The 17645-nt window shown below is 44.0% G+C and overlaps 1 protein-coding gene across 8 annotated transcripts in view; it reads left to right on the top strand.

The window, feature by feature from the left end:
* Nucleotides 1-17645, top strand: part of LOC128893678 (potassium/sodium hyperpolarization-activated cyclic nucleotide-gated channel 2) — a 143164-nt gene that overhangs the window by 76463 nt on the left and 49056 nt on the right. For 7 of the 8 annotated variants that reach the window (XM_054154886.1, XM_054154841.1, XM_054154823.1 and 4 more), the window contains 2 exons: nucleotides 126-526; nucleotides 9275-9545. In XM_054154886.1, coding sequence (XP_054010861.1) covers nucleotides 126-526; nucleotides 9275-9545 — 672 coding nt within the window. Of the gene's footprint in view, nucleotides 1-125; nucleotides 527-5855; nucleotides 6056-9274; nucleotides 9546-17645 lie in introns of those variants that run through there. The other variant, XM_054154877.1, reaches the window with a different exon arrangement.

The raw sequence follows: 17645 nt of genomic DNA on the forward strand, positions 1-17645 counted from the left end.
TAAGAACGGTTCCCACCTCTCCCTCCGTTGATGAAAGCACGTGGTGACGATTAGCGTTCAATAAACGAGGCCTCGTTGATGTACGAATCTCGTCAATGAGAAATGGAACGTTCTTTTTTTTCCAGGGAGGGCGAGGGCGGCGGCGGTGGCGGGCGTTCCGTGACCAGCGCTGGTGGGGGTGGAGGAGGAGGTGGAGGTCGACGGGCACCGAGTCTCCGACAAGTGAACGGAAGAGCGACTACAGGGGTCAGTTTGCACACCAGCAGCACAGAATCCGTTCGTTCACCCCATCACCACCTCGGCCAGCAGCAGGGCGGCAACTACAACAACAACAACAATAACAACAACCATAATAACAACAATAACTGCCACGCCGGTAATAACCCCGCCGCGAACAATCATCCACGGCTTAACAAAGATGACAGCATCAAGATCAGCATCGAGAACACGAACACTTGCACCGACAGCCTCGTCACTGCTCTAGACGACGAGACCTTGCTCATCACTGATATTCTGGCCGATACAGGTGAGTCGAACTCACTTACAGGCTCCATTATGACGATCTGTGAAGTTGAGAAGGTGAGGAGGAGCGGAAGGTTACCTAGGAAACCTTAGACGCTGAGACATTCAGAGGTTTCTTTTTGGCGGTGAATATTTTTTAGGTCCACATCTTAGTAGGGGTTCTTTCTTTTAGGTCCATATTAGTAAGGGTCTTTCTGATTTAAATCCGAGGGCTAGAGTTAGTTTTTGAGAGAAAACCTTTAGAAACCTTAAATATATATAACACTCAGAGGTTAATAATCATATATATACATTTGCCATTTCGTAGCTCCGTATCTTGTATTTAAACTAAATTAGTAGGTGTCTTGCTGGCTTGAGTCTGAGCATTAGCGTCAGTTTTTGAGTAAAAACCTTCAAAAATATCAAATATATATAACACTCAGAAGTTAGAGGCAGCATGTGCAATAATCGGCGGTGCTTGCGAGAAATGTATCGGTCGTTGTCCCCTCTAGTGGCGAATACAGGAAGTACCGCGAACCCTCGTCGATAGTAGACCGAACGAAAGAACAATAGCGGAGTGGATGGACTTGAAATGCACCCCTCCTTCTTTGTGCTTGGCGTACACGAAGTTTACCGATTTCTTCCGACCCCACTCGTACGTTTCGGACAGTTTTGTCTGAGGAGATTTAATTTTAGCTGTGCCTGACAAGTGTTTGGATAAACACGAAAGGTTCCAAGCCTGCGGGCTTATGTACATGGAGTACCCCAGGCTTTTCGACTTTGAAATTGGACGTTCGAGGTAGACATGTTTTGAGAAGACCGGTTCAACAGTAAGGGAACATAAATTGAGTGCGTGAGACAGACGTTTGAAACAGGGTGTCAAGTTCTAATGATGGTATCAGTTTTCGGATTGACTCGTCGGAACTCGTTCTTTTCCTGCTGTCACTTTTGACAGAATTTTAAACACCATCCAAAAATAGATCACTCTTGAATCTTATTTTTCTTCAGTTAATATTCGTTTTAATTTAAGTAATTTCATGTATCGTACGTATATTACGGTACTCGTGCATACATTGTCCACTTTGTTTGATATTTAATTAGTTTCGAATGCTATTATATTTCTCATATTTTTTTTCATGTTTACAACTTGATTAATTGTTACGTTCATTGATCGCGTATCGCGTCTCTGAATATCTCTGAAAGTAATTTCTTTCCGCCTGGCGATTTGCATGGCTTATCCCCAGACAGAGATAAAATAACAAACACTCGCATTTTGTTTAGCTCAAAGGTGTCAAGTTACCGAATCTTGCTAGCGGGAAATTTGATCATTCAGCTCGCAACGTATACTTTTCACGTTTCGCGAGTGGGTACGCGAAAAAAACAACGCGTGGGTGGACAAAGCTTTGGATCGTTTACCGCGATACGTTCATCTCGCGCGACACGAATTCGAAAAACGCTTGAAATAAATTCTGTAACCCTGAACTTTTCATTTTTCAATTTACACGGAGCGGATATCGATTTAGAAATAAATACAATTCCAAATCGACTTGATCAATGAAATAAATCAAATAAATCGTGTAAATTTTGCCCTTTAAAAATTGATAATTATACAATTAGTACACATACGTATTTCCTGCATTTACTATTTTTATCGGTCTCGTTCGAACGAACACTTGCTGGGACATCGAGCAGATTGTCCTTTGAGCGCGTTCTGTGCAATTAAATTGAAAAGCGTAACGTAGTCGTACAAAAGTCACCAATCTGTCGCACGTGTCCGCGAATATGGAGCGCTGTTGCAGTGTGCGTAAGAATTCTCGTTGAATCACTCGTTTGCTCGTCGACAAATGCGCGTAACGAGTCTATTATCGGTTGTAGCAATATAGGAAGGCAATCGAACGGCGCATGACAGCATAAAGAAGCAAACTTCCTTCGATGATGAAGCTCGGCTTCGGTTTCTTTTATTAACGAATCGAACATTACTTTCCTCTCTGACCCACTGCTTTACTCCGTACAGGTCGAGTCCGCTATTTTCTCCAACTACGACTTGACACGGTTCACGCCGGCGCGGGTATTTGCCACCATTCGATTGGCACGCGACCGTGAGCCACCGGTGGTACACGCCGGCGTGAACGTGTTAAACGAATTATATTTATTTATCGATCCCAAAAATGTGAAAGCACAATTCGTTACTGATTCGGCTCGTGCTCCATACGAAATAAATTTGTTAAATTTGCAAATCGCGTAAGTGAGAATGTGGTTCAAGCTCTTCCAACCTTTCTGTGGGTCTCCCGTCGTTTCAAATGTATTTCTTCGTATTTCTTCGACGCTCTTTGCTGTGTTCTTATTTTTCGCTTGCACACTCAGATGGTGATTCTGTTCATTTACCGGTAACGATCTGAAAAAGTAAAGGGTATCACGTTTGTATGCGTGCGCGTCGCATTGTTTGCGACAGTTTCGCTCGTGGCTGCGGGGAATCTGGTTTCTCTTGTGGTTTCTGGGATGAAAAGCGTAGATATTAGGGATACTGTTACTCGCGATTCGCTACCTGAAATAACAAGTCAAATTGCATATCCCGTGGGAAATTGTTCGTTTGGTTTCGATAAAAAAAAAAATAAATAAATGGAAATTTACAGTGAATTTAAAATACACATAGTTGTATTTCTTTTGGGTTATTAATCTTTGCTCGTTCGATTTATTCGACCATCGATCGTAAAGCTTCGTCGAATATTTGAGCGTGAAATGAAACCTGGTTAAATAATAACAGTGAATCACGAGGATCGTTTTGCATAAGGGGGTTACTCGTTTCGTAAGAGACGATTAGCATACCGGTTTTGACGGATGGATTTACAAACTACCATTAAGGAATGTTTTTTTTTTTAGCATTTCCGTGAGCCGCCATTATAAATTGAGTTATTAACGATTAGGAGTCTGAAGTATCACAGCGTCCTTCTCGACGCTGCGTCATAAATTATGTGAAAATTATCGGTGGGGGAATCGTTAAACGAACGAACCGAATTCTAGTAATTTAAATAAATCGTGCATCGTAGTTTATTCAGTTGACGTTTATACATGAACGATTCTTTATCAACAAAAGGAAAAAAAAACAAAAAAACAACGAACGATTAATTAGCATGTACGTATGTACACGTACGTATATACATATACACGGTTGGAGATTAGCGAAATCATCCACTAGGTGCGTGGCAAGTAAAGTCCTCCTCAAACGAGATAATTTATCAATTTTTTCAATTATCTGTCGCAGAGTCAAATGTTTCATAATAAAAACATTAGCATTTACTTAACCATTTTTAGAAGTTCATGTAATTCTTTTGTTTTAATTATGGAAAGCGCGACCGTAAATATGCATCTTTACTATAGTCTTTTCACCATATCAACGATTGAATTCGAGCCCGCCCACGCGGCTGTCAATACCGCCAACAGTAAACAACGAATAAATCAAACGATGCAAATTCCGTTTCCGAGCAATCGTCGACGATTTGAAGAAGAAAAAAAGCGCACGAATGAACGCCACGAATAGGAAAAACGTTGTCAATTCGCTGTTGGTGTTTTCATGCTCGCTGAACTTCTAGGAATTTAAAAAGCCGTGCAAAATCTGTCAAGCAATTATCCACTCGATGAAAATTGTATGCAAAACGTAGGCAATAGCGAGCTCTGAAAAAATAACTTGGAATCATTGAAGCGAGAAGTTACTGGAAAAAAAGGATACGGGAGGAAATCTTGATAAAAAATTATCCGTTCAAAAACTGCGACATTTCCTTATTTTTCTAAATAAACAAAGGTGGTAACGAAAGTGTACTTAAACAAAACCGTGTTTTAACCATTGCATTCTCGGCGTTTATTTTAGTTGTTTCGCACGATACCGTTTGTTTATCTGGCGATTATGTTTCAAGTACCCTATGCAGCGACGCGATTACTTTTACGACAGAAATAATCTAATCTAAGCTACGCGTAGCGCGCCGAGAATAGGAAAATAATCGTTCGAAGTTTGAAGCACGGGGATGGTTCCAAGCTGTCAGAGCCCCGTCGAAACAATCGATATCTTCAATAGAACGCATCCAATTTCGTTAATCCCACGAAATCTACTCAGGCCCTCGAGGATATCCAAGATCACGTCGCTCGAAAGCTCGAGACAACGATGCGACCGAATTTCGATCTTCGCGCGAGGACTCTCGAGTTACACGTCGAGCGCTAGCGTCGAGTTTATCAAAACCTCGTGGAGTGGAGAGGAAACAAAAAAATGTATTCCATTGAAGTGCTCCGAAAGTCAATAATTTACGTGATATCGAGTCAGAGTGATTGTACATCAAGCGTATGGAGGGCATATTGTATGTGAAATATAGTTCGATAGTTGAGAAATAGTCTCCTGGAGGCGTGGCCTGAGCAGGGTGGGGATTAGGCCACGCCTCCAGAGTGCAGTTTGCGCGAAGTCACACTTACCCCATTAATATTTACTCCCTACTAATATTCCTGTAATGCTTATGGGCTGCTGTATGCTTATGTGTATGCAGCGCCATATTGCATGTGAAATATAGTTCGTTAGTTGAAAAATGGTCTCTTGAGGGCGTGGCCTGAGCGGGGTGGGGATTAGGCCACGCCCCCAGAGTGCAGTCTGCGCGAAGTCACACTTACCCCATTAATATTTACCCCCTACTAATATTCCTGTAACGCTTATGAGCTCCTGTATGCTTATTTCTGACGATAGGCTCCGCCTTGCACCATCGTGCCTACCCAAATCATCCCAATTGCGTTCTTCATTAACCATCACGTTTCTGTAAACTCATTAAATATTCACCTGGCTTCAATACCTTGCTCATGGCTCAAATTGAAGCCTTCGTACACCCGATTCGTTATCTTCGCCCGCCGATATCCGCACTCTCGCCACGCCCACGGACGTTCCACGCTCGCTGGCCACGCTCCGCGCATCCAAACACGAAAAAATCGCGACAACCGCGTTCCGTACCCGCCACGAAGTATCCGCGTGCACCAGTCAATGTCCTCCCTTCGGAGCGCAAAAGCGCGGGAAACAGCATCGCCATCGAGACGTATCGGTGACGCGAAGTATAGCACGCGAGCCTGCCACGATAAAAACCGCATCGGCGTGGCGGACAGTCCCGCGGCATTCCAGACGGCAGTGTCAAGGTTGATCGCGAGGATTTTGCATGCGGTCCGGAGCGGAATCGAAAGACGCCTTCGGTCCCGCAAATAAAAACCGGTCAGTGCTTCTCTCCTCCGTTCTCTCTCGTCTTCCCTCGCCCCGTGGCGTCGCTTTCGCCGGTTCTGCGCTTCTTTTTCCCCCTCGTGTTCCCCTTCGTCATTAGTCAACCTCTGCTCCGCGGGGCCAGTCACACGGCGAAACCGGGGCAGAACGCGTTCCTTCGGGCGATGGCCGACGCTCCGCCGCGCAACGACACCGTGGACGAGCAGAAGAGACCGTTGCTGCGTAAACAGACCGTATCATCGGACGATATCGGGTTGAAGGGTTGCCGCAAATTCATCGCCAGCTGGCCCGAGCTCTATTCTCGCAAGCCGCACGGTGAGTCTGCGTAGGAATCGTTCGAGAACTGGCGCGGTTCAGGTAGCTTTCAGATGATGGTTGCTTGAATGATGCCTGATCAAATTCGCTGGGACTTCAGTGTATCCGACATGGGGACTTGGGTCCTGACGAGGTGGGAGCCGAAATTAGGGACCTTGTGCGATGAGGTCGCTGGGGTGGGTAGCTTTCGGAGGATTGGAGTTTCAGCGACGAGGAGTACAAGTCGTTGGAGTGTTAGTGTATTTAATGTAGAGACTTAAATCGGTGTCGAAATCGGGGAGTAGAAATTCACCTTGTGTGAAGAGGTTGCTGTTAAGAATGTCTTGTGTTGGGTTAGATCTGAGTTAGGGCCTTCAAAGGATCCCATTTCTTTGAAAATAGATCTACTCCTCCTCCCTATGGCATTGTCCAATCTCTGTTCCACCTGTTATTCAATTTTTCTTATTGAAGCCGAAGAGTAGCGAAGAATATTAAATTAACACCAAAAACTGTACCGGGACTATGATTCCATCAATATTCGAAGTGATAATTGTCCTCGTCTATCAGATCCTCTCTCTTTAGATGACGACAATCTCTATTTGGATGCATGCAACGTATTTCTGCTACTGCAGTAATTATTCATGCGCGGAAGATGGCTCGCTAACGAATTCTGCGATAATTTCAAGGTGATTTTCTTGCTCTATTAGAGTCATCTCGCGCGATAAGAAATTCCAACTGTGTTCCGAAGTAGTTGTTCAGAAGTTTTCCTGCCAGCCTGATAATTATTCATGTATATGGCAAACTTCTTCGTCGGTTTTCATCCACCTTCTCGGTAAGCCGCTTTTTGCTCCAGGAAGAGGAAATGTTCACGGATGTGAATCATTTCGAGCGATACGACTGCTCCGAACGGTATTTTTCGATATCGAAAACAGAGAACATAGTTCACTCTCTCTCGCTCTCTTCTCAAACTAATATTTCTTGCCAAGTCGAGCGCGAGAAATGATTTTCCCGTGTCATACTTTCACCGAGGTAGTTGTTTTCTTCTGGTTCACAAATTGCTCGAGAGTTTCCAATTAGACGCACTTCGACGTATCGATACGTGCAGATATCGATGACGTTCCGATTCAGGATTACTTGGTAGCCATTGTTCCGGAGGCCATTGAGAAGTGGACCGGTTTGACTAGGATCCGTGAAGGCTATCTTCTTCGATAGTTTGGCATTTATTCGATTTAATTGTTACTCAGAAATTGGTATAGCAAAAAATTATATAAACGTGACAGATGATTTTAATTATATTTCAATAATTCGTTCATCTTTCATTTTTCTAGAATAGCTCTTCGTGTTTCCGAGTGCTATGCTAATTATAAGTGTCAGAGTTAAAGAGAATCTCTCGGTGTGTTTAATAGAGCGAACGGTGCCTGGAGGTTTTTACGTTTCACGTGTAACTGTTGATGCTGAGTGCGGTATGTTTGGGAGCTGGAAAGGAAGTCGATGGGAGGCTGGAATGCGCCAGCATGTGCGCCGATGGCCGCGGTGGGGATGCCCTGTAGCGTTACAGTCTGTTTCTGCAACCTGATTTGGGCATAATTTATGTGCAAAGCGGCACGGATATTTTATCGAGGATCGCCTTTTACTCGTAACGCTCATTGTTTACGAGCCAAATAAATTTGAAACCTGCGAATTATTCGATGATAATGTTTGGTTGCCAGTTGCTCGGTTGCCAGCCAACAAATTTCCGAAGGTAGTCTTGTCGTAAACTCTAGCTAGGTAGCCTGCGTAGAACTTTTCAAAGATCGCCCATGGCTTCCAAACCTTTAGAAATTGTCTCTCCAGTTGTAGTAGACAAGCCTGTGCCCCTGAAGATGAGATCTGATCTAGGCCTAATGGGATCTCTTTTTCCAGGCAACGAATTTCTGAAAGCAGCCTGTCCCCTCCTGACCACCTACACTCAATCCCATAAATATTCGTACCCATTGTCTATACGTCCCTGTTTATTGAAGAGGTATAACTAAATTAAACAATAGTTTTGATATTACCAAATGAATTTCTCAGTATACATATGTATATTAATAAGCTTATACATTAATATATTTATATATGTTACAGTGAATGTGATAAATGCGGTGATTATATATAATTCTCACTAAACTAATGTGATATATTCTGGAATATTTATCAAATTCACCGGTGATTTTGTCAATGCATTTGCTGTCTACACGAAAATACTGTCTAAGTAAGTTCGGGATAGTTGGTGGGGGTAGGAGTATTGAATACTGTTAAATATACTCCCAAACTTGTAATGGGGAATGCAATAAACTTGTTAATGCATATACTGTCTGAATAAGTTTGGGATAGTTGGTGGGGGCGGGAGTATTGCATACTGTTAAATATAATTCCCATCTCGAAATGGCGAAAGTGATAAGTATCTTGACTGAATCCCCAACACGTAATGCGATAAGCTTGTTAATGCATATACTGTCTACACGAAAATACTGTCTGAGTAGGTTTGGGATAGTTGTTGGTGGGGGAATATCGAATACTGTTAAATATAATTCTCATCTCGAAATAGCGAAAGTGATAAGTATCTTGACTGAATCCCCAACTCGTAATGCGATAAGCTTGTTAATGCATATACTGTCTACACGAAAATACTGTCTGAGTAGGTTTGGGATAGTTGTTGGTGGGAGAATATCGAATACTGTTAAATATAATCCCCAACTCGTAATGGGGAATACGATGAACTTGTTAATGCATATACTGTCTACACGAAAATACTGTCTAAGAAAGTATGGGATAGTTGGTGGGGCGGGAGTATCGAATACTGATATAACGGTGAATGGCTTCACAATATACTGGTGAATTTGATAAATATTCAAAAAATTACCACACTCCCCAACTTTAGTGGTGATTATACATAATCACCGTGACATATACACATCAACATATTTATACAAACATCACTTGGAGACATCAAACCTACCATTCACTTCAAACAAATTTCTTCGATACACATAGAAGGTATTTATAGAGTTGACTGTGTGTCCTTCCAAATCTTTTTAAAGCTCTTCCAGGTATCCCCACTTCAATCTAAACCTCCTCAAAGATCATCCATCCACCTTCAACCGTTCAATCGCCGCCTCCCCCTCAGTTTAAGTAGAGACTCCTATACCCCCAAAGATAAGATCAGACCTAGGCCTAACTCTCGACAGAGCACTAACCATGGGATCTCTTTGTTTCCAGGCAACGAGATGAATTACAAGGGCAGCGGTAAGGTCCACTTCGGAGTGGACGACGTGTCCCTCTATGGGACGCCGAAGGAGGAGCCTGGCCCGGGTCTACCGGGCCAGGAAGTCAAGCAGAGCTTCTTGAAGAATCAGCTTCAGGCCCTGTTCCAGCCGACGGACAACAAGCTGGCCATGAAGCTTTTCGGCAGCAAGAAGGCGCTGATGAAGGAACGGATCAGGCAAAAGGCGGCAGGTCACTGGGTCATCCATCCTTGCTCCAGTTTTCGGTGAGTCTTTCCGCAGTCGATCAAACTATTTTGCCACGACAGGCAACGATATCGACCGGCTGTGCTACGAACGCGATGGATTCTACGTTCTCGCGTTTCTTTACGACCCGGCAGACCGCTCTTTCCTCGGAATAGCGATATACGAGCCGTGGTTTGCCTGGGGCATTGGAAAAGACGAGCGTGACTGGGCTGGATTTTGTCGACGAGATCCTTAGAGGATGCGACAGTCATCTTGGATCAGAATGCCAGGCCAAAAGTGTCGATGGGACACGTGGCCATTAGACAGGATTATACAATTTGAAGACCGAGTTACCTAACATAATTCCACACCTTATATGCAGAGGATTTAATTGGCAGTGTAACGTACTATTAAGATCGTACTATTAAGATTAACACTTGTTGGTTCTTGACTCGTCCGCGAGCAGCCAAGGCTCCGCAAGGCATAACCGAACCTTATCGTAGATTCTGTTTTATCGAACCTATTTGAATAGAATCGTGTCGAATTGTCGATGCCCTTCCAGTTGAAACAGGGTCACGAAGTCACTCTCTAAGTAGATGTACCGATACCCACTAGCAGACGTATCTTCGAGCATCAAATTGAACGTGATTGGATTACAGACAATGTCAATCATCCAGCGCTATCCAGACTCTACTAGATAGAGATCCACTCAACGATCGGTTTACTCATAGCCGAAGTTAGCCACACGTGCCTCGAATGGATCCTCGAAAACCGGTTTCCTCCGGAACGCGAGGAGTTTCCTTCTATATTTCCAATTGACTTTTTGACGGACACTTCCTTTCCGCGACGGATTACGAGACGCTCCGGACAGTGTATCAGATTGCTGAGGCTTTATCGGAAGTTCGTGTATCCCACCGTCGAAGGGGAGATGATTGTTTCTGGCTCTGACCAGTTTGCTTTGAATTGGGATGGGAGCTGAAGCGCCCTCGGCGATCAGTTTGATTTGTCTAAAAAGCAGACCGCAAAGACCGCCTACTCGGCTCTCCGAACGCCCCGATAATCGTCCTCCGAGGCTCGATAGTCTTCCCGTCGAAGTAAGATCGCAAAAACCAGACGATCGGTTTACGGGCCGACGAATCCGAAGGATCTTCGCTCGACGACAATGGGGCTACCACTCTCGTCGGTCCTAATTACCAATTAAAACGTCTAATTAAAGTGCCTTGCCGCGAGAGCAGGAATTCGAATCGAGCGAAACGTTACGTCGAACGTTTCTTCGACGCGATTGCGCGCTGATCGGCTCTGACCTAGTTCGCAATCTCGCAGGAGAAAACAATCGATGGTAAATCTGGCGGCGCTGAATAACACATGACTCTATAAACACGTTCCCCGCGATTGTGTAAAAATACGTCCACTCGAGTCTTTGGAGCGACTACGCGGGGGACGTTTAACAGCTGACTCTGCACGAATATAGTTCGATCATTCTGGATCATGTGCTAAATTCATCGGGAAAGTATAGCCATCGCGTCGAGAAGGTTCTTCCGATTAAAATGAGCCCAAACACGACCCCATTCGGAATATTTCTTTTTTTACATGTACTGTTGGGAGAAGGAAAGATTGATCTCGGGTTTCGAAAGATATAGGAGTGTGAATTATGAGAATGGAGCTAGTGAAGATACAATTTTCACTTATTTTTAAGTTTCGCGAAGGCTAATTGTACTGTCTGACGGAATAAGGATCAGAATTCCTTACAGGACCGATCTTTTTTCCTTCGAGCAATACATGTGCAATAGTAAAAGTGCTCCAAATGGTGGCGTGTTTGGGCTCGTTTTACTCGGGGTAACCTCGCCAATAGATTGATAACACTCTCGCAGAGATATAATGAACAATAACAAAGTTCCATCGGTAGAATAAATAAAATAAATAAATAGAACAAATAAAATAGTAATAATAGAGGGTAAGACCTTTTCCCAGGCGTTCTTCAGCGACCCGACCCTCAAACCTGGGACAGTTATACCCCGGCGCGTCAAACCTGTTGGAAGAATTATATAGACATTTCGGGGATACCTGGCCTTTGTCTTCCGCGACAGGATAAAGCACTTTCTCGTATCGGGGTCGAATTCCACGGTCTCCTCGATCCCGAGAACTGGAATGCATCCCTCCGCGGCGACATATTTCGCGGAAAGACCGAACAAAGAAGGCATTCGTCCTGCGGGAGCAGGATAACGCGCTCCTTCGGGTACGACCGATCGATTCTGGTCGTCGGGAAGACGGTGGTCTAGTTTGGGATAACGGTGTAGCGAGATATCGTTGTTTCGCGTGACACTCGGCTCCGTGCTTTCTCAAAACAATTTACGCTCGACGTGGTCTAGTTTTATCCTCGCAACAAGTACGTGGGACGTTCCTGGAAACGCGAATTTCCTATTGTTTCAGCGAACGGAACAGAAGTCTAGCGAGCTTCAAACGCGGAGAGGTCTCGTCGAGCTCTCTCGGCGCATAGGTGGATACGAGCTTTTAACGAATAAACCCAAACCTAACCCAGACGAAACGAGAAATAATTGCTTCTTGCAAATATCCACGGGGTCATTTGTGTATCATACGAGTATCATGGCCTCCCGTGATTCGCTGACAGGAATTAAAGGACTTTGTTAGGGGGCAGAACTTCCGAAGACCTAGAGTCTATGAAATATTCAAGTCCCGAACATTAGAAGGTCCCAGGGCACTAGGAGACTTCGGTTGCATATTTGAACGGTTCCCTCGCGTTGCCAGAAAATAGAGTACCAGGATCGTTAGCAGTCGTTCCGATGAAAATTTCAGCATCCGCGGAAACTGATGCTAGCGTTCTCGATGTTGTAGGTAATTAACCGTGGTTTTCAGCGGAAGAGTAATCTCTGGCATTTGGTACGACTAATGTAGCCTCTACCTCTCTGCGAGGTATTTAAGGGACACCGAGACATCGCCATCTCTTCTCAGAGACTTGGAATCGTTACTTCACTATCCCTAGCTTCCAAAAAAATTTAGTGATACTTCGTCATATTTTCTGAGAAGCTTGAGAACAAACACTGGGGCCTTCCTAATCTAAAATTTTGGCCAACTTGGCTTTCCTAACCCACAATGTTGGGCACCTTGGCCTTCCTGAACTAAAATGTTGGGCACCTTGGCTTTCTTAACCTAAAATTTTGGCCACCTTGACGTTCCTAACCTTAAATTTTGGCCACCTTAGCCTTCCTAATCTAAAATTGTTTACATCTTGGCCTTTCTAACCTAAACTTTTGGTCACTTTGGCACTCCTAATATAAAATGTTGACCACCATGGCGTTCCTAACCTAAAATTTTGACCACCTTAGTCTTCTAACCTAAAATTTTGTCCACTTTGACTTTCCTAATCCAAAATGTTGGGCACCTTGGCTTTCCTAATCTAACATTTTGGCCACCTTGGCTTTCCTAACCTAAAATTTTGACCATCTTGGCCCTCTTAACCTAGAAAATCGAACACTGTGGCCTTGGAATCGTTTCTCTACTAATCCCAGGTTCCAAAAAAATGTAGTAATCATTTAGCCATAGGAAGGTTAGCTTAAAGACACCTGAAGCATTACTTCTGACTGGACTTGACCTCTAATCATCGTTTGGCCGACGCCTATAGTGACGTCTAAGAAAGTGCCCTGTCCTGCGTTGGCTTTTCACGAGCGACCATTTGACTCATCTTCTCTGGCCACTTTGGGGTTAACGACAGGGTTAACGACTCGACTGTCTCGTTGCCAAAGACCGACGCGATTCCTGGGAGCCAAGGGGGCGTGCGTTTTTCAAGAATCCGTCGTTATAAATACCGGACGCTCGGTGCGATAGCTGGTGGCGCGCACGCGGACCTCACTATTTTTAGCCAAACCTTTTAAACGAGTATCTGACATCTGCCGCGTCGGGGATCAGAGGTCGTTTTTATAGTTAGATTCCGTGGACCGTAAATACGTCTCGCTTCCTGGATTGAATCAGAATAGATCAACCTTGTTCATCACCGGGGAATTCCAATAATTGCGCGGAATACTGAGATACGTGGATCGGGCAACGATTTCTAGGAACTCGCAGAAATTCGTTGCGTGGGCGGTTTGGGTGGGAGGGGATTGCACGGCGAAATTTTTCGCGTAGCCTTTGTTGAATTTCTGCTTGTGGTATTTTATAAATGCGCGGTGACGCAGGAGATTGTTTAGTTGTAGTAACTTGGAAGATTGAATGGTTTATTCTTTCTAACTTAAGATTTTAGGTACGTTGGTCTTGCTAACGTTAAGTTTGGGAACCATGGCCATTCTAATCCAAAATTTTGGACACCTTGGCATTCCTATCCTAAAAATTTGGACACCTTGGCATTACTAAACTAAAAATTTGGACACCTTGGCGTTCCTAATCTAAAAATTTGGACACCTTGGCATTCCTAACCTAAAAATTTGGACACCTTGGCGTTCCTAACCTAAAAATTTGGACACCTTGGCGTTCCTAACCTAAAAATTTGGACACCTTGGCATTCCTAACCTATAATTTTGGCCACCATAGCTTCCTTAACCTAAAATTTTGGGCACCTTCCCCTTCCTAACCTAAAATTTTGGCCACCTGGCCTTCCTAACCTAAAATTTTGGACACCTTGGCATTCCTAATCTAAAATTTTGGACACCTTGGCCTTCCTCAACCTAAAATTTTTGGCACCTTGCTCTTCCTAACCTAGAAAATTGCATTCTTCACCCTTCTCAACCTAAAACCTCTACACCATTCGATACTCCCTTCGCAGAATTCTCGAATTACGTAAATAGTTCCTAATAAATTCAGGATTCGTCGCTTTTTGCGCGTGAAGTATCGATTATCGATTAAAAGTGCATTCCAGAGCATTTTATAACGGCCGTGGTAGGAGAAGGTCGCAGTTGTCGGATCGTTCTTTGGACAGCGGCCAATCGGCCGGGTCAATGGAATCGTAGTAGCGCAGCAGCGTCGAATGTTTAATTAATGAGTCGAATCGATTCCGTAATTTGGCTTTATAATCTTGTTTCTTCCGCGGTCGGATTAACGCTCTAGCTCCCAGCGTTTGCGACTCATCGAATGGATCATTTATGAATAAACCAGACGTTATGCAAATCCCTCCGATGGTATGAATGAAATATGGTCGAAATAGTAATCGATGCCACTTTGCAATGGCGCCGAAATTTGTGCTGAGACGGCCATTGAATATTCATTAAACGAGGAATGCTTGTAAAAAGATCAAGTCTGAATATTGATCGCGCATACGTTTATATATGGGTCGTAGTCTGATTTATTCTAGCTCGAAGATCACTTTCCGTTTTTCAAAGTTGCGACGCTCGTAGGCTGTACAAAACCCGGATGATAATTTCGTGAAACGTTAACGGCAATGTTAAAAGTATTACGATCCGTCCCATTAAAGTTTTCCCCCGCGATGAAAGAAGCCAAGGAAATATTTTTCCATCCGGCAGAATCTCCCCTTTCATCTGATTGTCGGCCGACGAGAATACGTACTTACCAGTTGAGGAAGCTCGAAACGAGGTAAAGACTTCCACGAAAGACGCTTTCGACGGAATCGTGAATTTATCTCGTCCTACCATTGCGAGCCATTAGCGAAATTAAGGAGCTGGAGAAATTAAACGCGTCGCCCTAGAATAGCCGAAATGTCCCGAGAACTGGTAAACAAATTACTCGAGAAACGTGCCAGTTCTTAGATTTGATCAAATACAGGGTGTCCCAAACTCCTGTAAGAGCTTAGCTGAGACGATTCTGAACAACAATTTCCTTTGCAAAATTGTCGGATGAGGCTTCGTTTTTGAATTATTAAGAAAAAGCCACGGACCAATCACAGCGCTCGAGTAGCGCGCGCTCAGCCGCGAGAACACAGGCTTGAGCCAGGATTGGCTACGCCAGGTCGCGGCGGGCGTGACCCGCTGAGCGCGCGCTACTCGGGCGCTGTGATTGGTCAGTGGGTTTTTCTTAATAATTCACAAACGATGCCTCATCCCACATTTTTGCAAAGGAAATTGTTGTTCAGAATCGTCTCAGCTACCCCCCATTTCCGGTTCCTAAACTAATTCTGGGACAGACTGTATATACACCCTCGAGAAATAGACTTCAGAGAGTGTACGAAGTCTACCACAAATGCACTAGCTTGTGCATCTAACGCGACATTGACATTGGCATTTCTAACCTAAAATTTTGGACATCTTGGGCCTTTCTAATCTAAAATTTTTGCCACCCTGGTCTTCAAAACCTAGAAAATCAAACACTGTGGACTTCCGAATCTAAAATTTTGGACATCTTGCACTTTCTAACCTAAAATTTTGACCACCTTGGCATTCCTAACCTACAATTTCGAGTATTTTGAAAATGTTGAGTATATTTTCGATTTAAAAGTATCAAATTATTCAATGGAATCGTTATTCTCGTAAACTAAAACTAATTAACTAACTCCTGGATGATTCGCAGACGAGAAGACCGTGGATTCGGTTGAAAACAGTCATAGGGAAGCGTTGCAAGCGCAGAGAGACGCAAGCACACGCCCGACACGTGCGATCCTCGAAGCAACGTGCCCGCAGTGACACAGTAGCCTCCTCTCGCTTAATCGGATGATTATTCTGAGATCATTCTTACAGCTGATGCCAGCCAGCGCGATTCTAACTGCCATTACGCCAAACACGCTCAATCTGCCACCTCTTCCTCCTTCTTTGTCCTCTCGGCCCCGACTATTCCTCGCCGAGGGGTCTCCATTGTGAGAGCCGAGTGAAACTCCACATCTCGAGACACGATGCCTCGTTCTTTCGAGCTTCGGAAACTTCTAATGGCTCCGCAGAGACTGCTCGTAAACAAATCCTCTCCACCGTGGTCTCAGAGTGCGGCTGTTTCGTTGAAACGACAGATTTTCACGGTGAAATGCTTTCGAGATGATGAAAACAGAGGAAACTGATACTTCCAAAAGTAATTTTTTTTATTTTTAACCGGGAGCCTTTTAGATTGTCGCTGGCGAGTTTTGAGCTTGCGACAAGGTAAAAGGAAATGGTATTACTCGAACTTTAATAATATTTTGCGTTCTCGAAGAGAAGTGTATATTACTGATGATCGATAAACAGCTATCAGTCATTGACTCGACCAAGTCGAAGCTGTAATCGATGGTAAAATAACCTTCCTAAAGAATTCTAATCTAATCCAAAGAATTGTAATAAGAACTTGACTCGAAAGAGTGACATATTCAGATAGTTGAATACTCGTGCCCATCTGAAATAATCCACCCAGTATACAGAGGAATTCGATGACGTTACGACGCGAACGATTATATACCATGGGGCCGTGAACGAGTCGATTCGTGCTAGCTTGATAACAACGACAGCCCAGGCGTCGTGTCGACTCGTCGTTGAATGATTAGGCGTCCCGACGATCGGCATCATTAATCGACGCAAGACAACGCGTATCGCATCTCGCGCAGTTCATATTCACGCATTCCCCCCGGGTCAATTAAGACGTCTCGTGGCTATTCTATCATTCCCGACCCCGGTATGGTTATGCAATTCTCGAACGCCATAGGCAGGCCAGCTTGGCCTGGCTATTTCAGTCCCGTTCGCGAATCCTCGTAGATCGCGCTGTTTGACTCTAATTTAATCGCTTTTATCGCAAATATCACGAAAGACCGTTCCCGCTAATGACGCGAGCGTTGATTTTTTTTTTCCGATGGAATCGCGATAGGGATTGTTGCTTTGTTCTTGAATTCTGAAGAGACGTAGCCAAACGCTCGTATACGAGTAGTAATATTCATATAGCGATATTCGAGTAGCAGTATTTTAAAAGTCGCCATTCGAGTAGTACAATTGAAAGAATCGCATTCGAGTAATAATATTAAGAAAGTTATATTTATGTAAGACTATTCAAAAAGACACATTTGAGTAGTGCTATTCAATAAGTCACATTCGAGTAGTATTACTCAAATAGTCACATTCGAGTTGTTCTATTCAACGATTCACATCCGAGTAGTATTATTCAAATAGTCGTTCGAGTAGTTCTATTCAAATAGTCACATTCGAGTAGTGCTATAGGAAGAGTCACATTCGAGTAGCGCTATTGAAAGAGTCACATTTGAATAGTGCTACTCAATCAGTCACATTCGAGTA

Source organism: Hylaeus anthracinus, unplaced genomic scaffold (genome assembly GCF_026225885.1).
Source record: "Hylaeus anthracinus isolate JK02 unplaced genomic scaffold, UHH_iyHylAnth1.0_haploid 0, whole genome shotgun sequence".
Classification (NCBI taxonomy): domain Eukaryota; kingdom Metazoa; phylum Arthropoda; class Insecta; order Hymenoptera; family Colletidae; genus Hylaeus; species Hylaeus anthracinus.